At 44.4% G+C, this 8,667-nt stretch overlaps 1 protein-coding gene across 1 annotated transcript; it reads left to right on the top strand.

Annotated features, from left to right (window-relative positions):
- Window positions 1-135: 135 nt before the first annotated feature.
- Window positions 136-3,160, top strand: MED21 (mediator complex subunit 21). Its single transcript, XM_017829055.1, has 3 exons — window positions 136-144; window positions 229-402; window positions 2,508-3,160. The coding sequence occupies exons 1-3, from the start codon at window positions 136-138 to the stop codon at window positions 2,682-2,684; spliced, it is 360 nt and encodes a 119-aa protein (XP_017684544.1). The 3' UTR covers window positions 2,685-3,160.
- The last annotated feature ends 5,507 nt before the right edge of the window (window positions 3,161-8,667 follow it).

The raw sequence follows: 8,667 nt of genomic DNA, 5'->3' as shown, positions 1-8,667 counted from the left end.
AAGTGTCCAAGGCCAGGTTGGATGGGGCTCTGAGCAACCTGGGGATAGTGGAAGGTGTCCCTGCCCATGGCAGGGGGGTGGAACTGGATGATCTTTAAGGTCCCTTCCAACCCAAATTCAAACCACTGTGATTCCATGACTCCAGTATGTTGGAGTTCCCCTCGGTGGTGGCCCTGCTGTTTCCTTCATCCAGGATAAAATTTTTAAGACCTGCATCCTTCAGTCTAGCCTTTCCTGTGCTGTGTGTGTAGAGCTGTGCTGATTCCCAGTAATTCCCTGCCTTCCCCTCCGTGTTTCCTAGAGTATGCCCAGCTGTTTGCAGCCCTGATCGCCCGCACTGCCAAGGACATCGATGTGCTCATAGACTCCCTGCCCAGCGAGGAATCCACAGCAGCTCTACAGGTAAGAGTGTTCCTAATTAAAATACCAGAACATTCCCCAAGGCAAACTTCTGCCTTTTTTCCTGTTTTAAACACATTTTTTAGACTCTAGGCCATGTAATCTTGAAAAAGGATTTCAATACAAGCCTGACTTTTTCATGAGAGTGGCCTGTGAGAGCTTCGTAGGCTTAGTGCAAGTACTGCACTTGCATCTAGTTCTAAATAAGGTTATACTCAGTGAGAATATTATAAACTTAGTTTTCTGTTAAAAGCATTTTTTTTTAACATTCTGTCACAATACTGGAAACTGCTCACCTCAGCTGTTCAAATATTAATAGAACAGATGCAACAATACTTATGCCGTGGGGGTTGTTTTGGTTTTTTTTTCCCTTTGGATAATGTTTCATGTTTCTCTTGCTCATTAGGAACACATTTCATTTTGTAGCTGCAGAGCCCACACCTTACAGAAACCTTTTGTTCTTCTACAATGTTTCTGGTTGTTAAAGGGTTTGCTGGTTATCCTTTAAGCTTTGTCACAAAACAATTCTTTCACTTTTCAGTCCTCCTTTGGACCAGCCAAACTTGGGTTTTATTGTGGTAATTTTTTTTCTGTTATTCCTACAGATTTTGCCTGTTAAACAGCATATTCTTATTTCCTTTTTGACTGTTTACATCAAGTATTTTCTTTTTAGAATGCAGCAGGGATGCAGAGTGCTGTTTCTCTGACAACCCTGATGATCACCCGAAAGCTTTACACCAAACAGAAATGACTTGACAGTGGCATCACATTTGGTTTTAAACAGGGGAGGTGAAATTTGGAGATGTTCCTAGTCACAATAATTGCTCAACATACTAATTGGGCTCGTTAACACCAGCATCATTTCATGGAACTGCATTTTTAATAGCTGAAGGTGGAATTCCTGCTGCAGACAGATTACAGGCTTCTCCCATGATTGAGCAGGGTCTGATCCAAGTGACAGGAAAAGCAGGATTTTCCAGAAGGAGAAGCTGGTTATCCAGTAGGGATATGCTTTCCTTAGAGGGTGACACTTGAACAGTTTCTTGCTCTGCTAATGCAGAATTTCATGTCACAAGAATTCCCATCTCTTTTGTTTTGGGATAAGTTAGCTTGGATTCTATTACTTACTGATTCCAGTTTTGATTTGTATTTTCTGCTGCTTAGTTTGGTGCAGTACTAAAGATAAATATTCTGACATTTTTCAAAGAAACAGTTTTGAAGGTGCTTGAAACGCTCTAAAATGTGGTAGATAAATACTTGGCAGAACTATTTTTATTTTTTTTATACTAAGATTGTCTTGGTTTGTGTTTCATATCTGAGGCTTGTCTTAAATGATAAGCTCCTCCAGTAGCTCTCAAGTCCTTCACTCCTGTATTAACCTTCATTAAAGACATCAGTGTTGTAGAATAGGAGGTGAATTTGTGGATAAGAATTTGCCACTTCATTTAAGCCTGGCTTTTTAAAGATCTGCAAAACTACTTGGAAAAAAATACCAATTTGAAAGTATTTAGTTTTGCCTTTTCTGATATCCAGTTAGAACAAGTTTTAGCCATTTTAAATTTGCTAGATATTTTAAAGTATTAAAATACTTTGAAGCTAAAATGTTTTATTTCACTACATTTTGTCTAAGTCAAAAGCGGTTTGGTTCTGAAACAGAATCTTGAAGAAAGAAAGGTTGAATAATACAGTTCCATGTGAAATATGCTATTTAATAATACAGTTCCATGTGAAATATGCTATTTAATAATACAGTTCCATGTGAAATGTGCTACTTAATGAAAGGTTTAAGGAAGTTGTGCTGCCATCTTGCTGAGCACCTTTCAGTGAGGGAGTGGGGAAGGGGATAAATACTCCTCATCAGAAAGGCTGTACTGAACCAAGTGATGATATGAAGCAGCTAACATTTCCATTTAGGTTTTTTTGGTGTTTATTCCATGTGGATTTGCACAGTTTTAGGCTGCCAGGCCTCACAAGCTGCTTTGAAGTCGTTAGTGTGTAATTCAAGCACTAAAAGATAATCTTTCTTTCCCTGGGAGCTGTTCCTTGAGCAGCAAAGTCACGTCAGTGTCCTACTGCAAATCCTTACTTTTCCCCCTTGTTTTTCCAAGGCTGCAAGTCTCTATCGGTTGGAAGAGGAGAACCACGAGGCGGCTGCCCGGCTGGAGGAGGTGGTTTACCGTGGGGATGTGCTGCTGGAGAAGATCCAGAGCGCCCTGGCGGATATCGCACAGTCACAGCTGAAAACCAGGAGCGGCACCCCCAGCCAGCCCCTTCCCGAATCCTAGCGCCAGAGGGCAGCGTGGCCCTGCCAGACCGCCTCGGGAACACCTCTGGATCCACCGGGAATGCAGCAGCAGCCCGTGGGACTCTGCTTTGTCAAAGCTCAGACTGCAGGTTCTGTGTGGGAAACGCTTCTCCTACGGGATCAGTGGTGCTGCTCTGGAATTGGGTATATTGATGGATGTTTCCTTGCCTGAAAATATGAATTTCTGAGCTTTCTGTTCCAAACTTGTATGGTTATGGTATGCTTTTTGTAAGGCTCACGCAGACACACTTGAATTTGCCAGAGTTCCATGGGGACGGTGCTGTGAATGCAGTGGTGGCCATCTGGTTTAATTAACAAGAATGGTAATTAAACATTGGTGTGACTGATGGGCTGGTTCACCACCCTTTACAGAGCAAGCGAAAGGGAAAGTAAACTCTGATGTTTGCAGAGTAATTGGCATCTCATTTACAAAGAAATAAACCTGCAGATATCTGATACTGGCGTTTATTGTTGTTTGTAACTCAAATAGGCATTTGACTCCCTTATTACCACTGATAGGCTCTCACTTCCTTGTGCCACATTTTCCTGGTATTCTGCATCCTCTGGCAGCTGGAGAGTGCCTCTAAAGCAGACAGGGATCAGGAAGCACTGGATGACTGGGAAGAAATTAGCAGTGAGGAAAATAACTCCTTATGTAATGTTGCTTTTCCATGTGAGCAGTGGCTGCCATGTGAGTGCTGGGATCACGAGCAGCAGGACTCCTCTTGTCCCCAAAGTGCTCTAAAGAGGTTTTTTAAAGCTTCCTAGTAACTGGTTTTTCAGTACTTTACCTGTGCCTACTAAAGTAAATGTCGCCAATTATGTTTGTGATACAGTTAAAAACAACTAACACAATAAGGTCAGAGAGCCAAAATTGCTCTTTTTTCCTCGAAAAGCAGTGTAGTATTTTGATGAGTGAGTAGTGCTGTAAGGTGCACCACCCCAGTAGTTCTTGTGTGGGTATTGTGAATCTTCATTTGCCCTTTCCCAGTCTGCAGCTCAGTCAGTAAGATCGGGATCTTTTGTTGGGTTCTGACAGGAAAAAGGGGATGACTGCTTTGCTGCAGCTGCCTAATGGACAAAGCATGGGTTTGGGGCCTGGAGATGTGGATCCCTTTGCCCTCTGTCCTAATGTGCTGCTTTGTCCAGCTGCTGCTGTTGGGGTTTAACCATGTCTGTGTAAAAGGCAATGTGTGATGGTGGTGATTTCCTTGGGGTGCTCGGGGGAGAGTTGCAGGGCAGGCAGGATTACTGTGTCTGTGCCATTTAACACCCCTGTTTTCAGTGCATTAGAGAGAAAGGGGGAATCATAGAATGGAATGGGACCTTAAAGACCACCTTGTTCCACCCCCCTGCCATGGGCAGGGACACCTTCCACTATCCCCAGGTTGCTCAGAGCCCCATCCATCCTGGCCTTGGACACTTCCAGGGATGGGGCAGCCACAGCTTCTCTGGGCAACCTGTGCCAAGGCCTCCCCACCCTCCCAGGGAAGAATTTCTCCCTAATATCCCATCTAAACCTGCTCTCTGTCAGTTTGAAGCCATTGCCCCTTGTCCTGTCACTCCAGGCCCTTGGAAATAGTCTCTCTATCTTTTCCTGTGGGCTTCCTTCAGGTCCTGGAAGGCCACAATTAGGTCACCCCAGCTTTCTCAGCCTTTCCTCACAGCAGAGCTGCTCCATCCATCTGATCATCCTGGTGTCCCTCATCTGGACTCGCTTTAGCAGCTCCATGACCTTGCTGTGCTGGGCCCCCAGAGCTGGAGGCAGCACTATAGGGGGGGAAGAGACAAGAGAATAGATGGAGGTAAAACATCATGAGAAGAAAACAGAAGTATTGAGCAGAGCTCGTGCACATTCTGTTGGACAAGGAGTCCTGCCCAGTGAGCAAACTGTGCTTTGAAGGAAGACAGTGCAGAGCATAATGGAAAATTCCATTGAAAACAATCTCAACTACTTCAAATGAGCAGGAGCATCTCATGCTGGGAATCCATAGAGCCCACTGGCAAAGATGTTGGAATCAATTTAGGAAATGTAAGTGGCTGATCAAAGCCTTGTATTCTTTACTATAAACAGCCGTGCTCGGAGGAAAGCAACACCTCGCAGCAGCTGCTCTCTTTTCCAGAGACAGGAATACAGAGGAGTTTGTGCACTTGTTTTTGGACAAAAGTGCATTAGTGTTATTTTAGCTTTTTGCTTTATGAAATTAATCTTGGATTATTATTGCAGATGGGGCACTGACAGCAGCCTGCCCACACCTGGGGGGGTTTATAAAAAGACAGGGCCAGGCTCTTCACAATTAAATTTTGGAACACAGTGTCCCCAGAGAAGCTGGAAATCCTGGGAGGCTTTTCAAGACTTGGCTGCTTAAAGCTCTGACCAACCTCAGCCGACCTCCCAGCTGAGCCACCTTTGTGCAGGAGGTTGAACTCCACATACCTCCTGAGGTCCCCTCTGACCTGAGGGATCCTGTGGATGTTGGACACATGCAGGGTTTCCAAGAGAACCAAGAGATTTTTAAGGAATGTTGTGTCCCCATTATCAAAAGGCAAGTCTGGAGGACAGAAAACTTGGGTATCTGGTGTCACCTCATTCCTGTTGATGTGTTGGGAGGCCACGGAGCCGACCTTACGTATGGTGTGAAATTCCACGCTGGGGCGACCCAAGTTTCCAACAGGTGCCCTTGGAGGGTGTGATATGCAAAATCCACATCCTACACTTGGAGAAAATTGATCTGTCACATGATGCTGACTCACTGGTAGACAAAGGCAGACTCCTCTGAAGAAGGGAATTGCATTTGTGTTTTATATAGCTTGTTATGGAGCCTTATGTAAGAAATAATGAGAGCCCAATTTTCAGGCACCAAACCAGAGCAAAAGTTTTATTCTGGCTTATTCTTTCAGATCTACAGAAGCAAGTTGGAATTGCTTTCATTGACTTAAGAACAGATAACTAATTTTTTTCCCCTGTAACCCATATTCTAGCAACAAAGAGCACAGAAAACAGAGTTTGCAAACTTTTTTTCATGTTTCAGCCATGTCAAACTGTGTGTTTTAGGTGCATTCACAGTGGAAATTATCCTCAGGAAGTTTCTGGCTGTTTTAGTGTTTTGAGTGTGACATGCTTTGTAGGAGTGGAGCTTGGCAATTGCTACGTGCTGTTTGTATACACTTAGGTGTAGGTTTTCTGTTTATTTTTGTTTCTTGGAAAGCCTGGTAGGAAACAGGCACACCAGGAATTTTATGTTCCTGCTGCTGCTGTACTCAGCCAGCACTAAGTAGCCAAACACATTCCCCTCTTGCTCTGAGCACAAAGAACTCCCTATTTTATAGGTGTTTACACCATCACCATGTTTCTTCTGAATTCCTGTTTATAGCAACACTCAAGTGTTAACCCAGCAGCACAAACAGTTCTTCCACTGGCTATTTTAGCTTGCTATTTACTTACTGTAAAGATTACCAGATTTAGCCTCTTTAGCCTTAAATGCTTCACTGAAGGCCTAAATGAATTAATTTTGTGGGGTGGAAATTTGTAGCTGAGGAGGGACTGTGTAATTTCCATCCTCCCCCCACCCTGCCCACTTAAAAAGAGAAGATTGGAATAGCAGCCCATTTTCAGGAATCAACATACTCCAGCCTATGGTTGTGTGGGAAAGCAAGTGACTGCACTTTAAGTGTGAGAGAAAAATCCTAATTATTTTCCCAAATCATCATACAGGGAAGAGAAGCCATATTCCTAAAAAGGACAACACCTTGGAAGCTGACAGCGCAAAGAAGAGGGCTCATGCACCCAGACCCTGCTGGGCTTGTGGAGCAGCCTGGCTGCTTGGTGCCTTCCACTGGGAAAAACATGGGGAGGCAAATCTTAGTTCAGCGCTGAAGAAGGGGGATGTTAAAGGAAAAATGTCAGTATACAACTATAATGTACAACCTAATGAAGAGTGACTTTCTGAAAGGAAAAAATAAGGTTCCCTCTCTGCTGCCTCTCCAGAGGCCCCAGGAAAAGGGTGGGTTTTGCTGAAAGTCAGCTGCCATTTTATTTTGGGTGCTCATGTCAAACACTCTACTTAAGCCGGTATTAATTCTGAAAGCTGGGCAGTTTTCACATTCTGCAGTCAAGATTAACCTCTCCACATGTTCCAGTGAGCACCCTGGGAGTTTAATGGCCCTGGGAACGAAGGGAGAGCTTAGGCAATAGAGGTTTTCACTTGGAGGTGTTTGAAAAATGGCCACGAGCTGCTGTCAGAAAGCTTTCTCTTGCGCAGTGGAGCAATGAGGGGGCAGAAATTTATCGAACTTCTGCTGTCAAAAAGCCAGCAGAGTTATCCAGCTGCTGACAAAGGTGATTGATGGAGAGGAAGCAGATCCTCTATATCAATGGGACTAAGCTTAGGAAGCATCCTAACAGTCCTAAGCACAATAAAGTGCAATTACTGTGTGATTTACAGTGTAAAATGATGGGAGGGAAACACTACAGTGAAGGAGAAAAGCCACACCTAAACTGGATTCCTAAGGGATACAGGATGTGGCCCTCTGTCCCCAAGAGGCACCGAGTCTGGATGTAAAATTATGTAACTGGTTAAAATTACATTGTTTTAATTTGTACTGTGGGAACCAGCCATGGAAAGGAGCCTCCAGTGGAGCTGGGTGACATGTTCCAGCTTGCTCCAGGCACCCAAGAGCCCAAACCTCGCTGCTTTGGCAAGGGAGAGCTGGCATTCCAGGCACCACACAAGTCCTGAGACTCTCAGTGTGCCAGGCAGGGAGCACAGAGTGGCACCTGCCCTGGCTTATGCTGTCCCACAACAAGGGGGATCCTTCCTGTGACTCCAACAAGCTTCCTTGTCTTAATTCCTCTGCATGTATTTTCCTGCAGCCCCATGAGTATGGAGCCACACTCTCCTGTGTGCTTCCTGCCACCTGGGCCCTAATTGACCAACTACAAGTAATTAATACCTGCCAGCCTCTCTCCCAGGAGAAGGAATTACGATGTTTTAACCTGAGGTGTAGCTGGGGAGCGAGGGATCCGTTTTCTTTTCACACAGGTTGTGTCATGAGGTTGTATTTATGATTTAAGAAAAGCACTGTATTCCTTACAAAAAAAAAAAGCCAGTATTCCTTAACTGTTATTTATGGCCAGGTCATATTTAATTGTCTGCTGTGTAACAGTGGATATTGATAAAGTCTTGACTTTGCTGGGCTGTGGAATACACAGTAAATTGAAGGGTAAAATGTAAGGAAAACGTTCCTTTCAGAGAAACTCCACCAGGAAGAATCCTATGGAGCAACAGCACAAAAAAAACTGTGGTACCCCAGTATTTGTGGTTCTTCGGCTGTGGAGCTTTAGCCTTGTGGTGTGATTTAAACCTGCACCAAACACCCTGTGGTGATGTGTTTGCTCAGTGTCAGCCCCTTTCCTTTCCATCCTGTGTTTAGTCCTTGTCACGTTAATCCCAGCCTAACCTACACACAAATCCCAATCTCCTTGGTGTTCACAGTCTGTCCTGGAGATTTATTGCACTGCCCCACTGAGGTCAAAGGGAGTGATTCCCAGAAATGGAGTGCAGGACTGCACTGGAATGCTTGTGAGGAGACACTGCACTGCAGAACTTGGAATTCTCTTTTTTACAGATGATTCATGATCCTGACGTGCTCAGGAACTGCTGTCCCAGACACAACAGAGCAGCTGTGGCACTTGCCAGAATGCAAGTTCTGGCATTTTAACCCTCCTTAAACCTACGCTTAAACCTTCTTTGTTCTGGATTCCTTTCTTCCAAAACACCCAGTCCTTTCCCGATATCTTCAGGTCAGTCTTTGAGTCCAGAAGAATGCGGAGTTCTAGAGGACAAAGTGTCTCTGTTGAAACTGTTTGTGGTCATGTTTGCTCACAGTTTGCAAGGGATACCCTGGTTTTACACAAGCCTGTAAAACTTTAAATTCCATGCCAGTATTTTCTCTCAAAGATG

The sequence above is a fragment of the Lepidothrix coronata genome, unplaced genomic scaffold (genome assembly GCF_001604755.1).
Source record: "Lepidothrix coronata isolate B3197 unplaced genomic scaffold, Lepidothrix_coronata-1.0 Scaffold158, whole genome shotgun sequence".
Taxonomy (NCBI): Eukaryota; Metazoa; Chordata; class Aves; order Passeriformes; family Pipridae; genus Lepidothrix; species Lepidothrix coronata.
This window is presented reverse-complemented; position numbering and strand designations above follow the sequence as displayed.

Excerpts from the sequence above, each read along its gene's own strand:
- MED21 (XM_017829055.1), top strand. Across the intron at positions 403-2,507 it reads AATCCACAGCAGCTCTACAG|GCTGCAAGTCTCTATCGGTT; the intron begins GTAAGAGTGTTC and ends TGTTTTTCCAAG.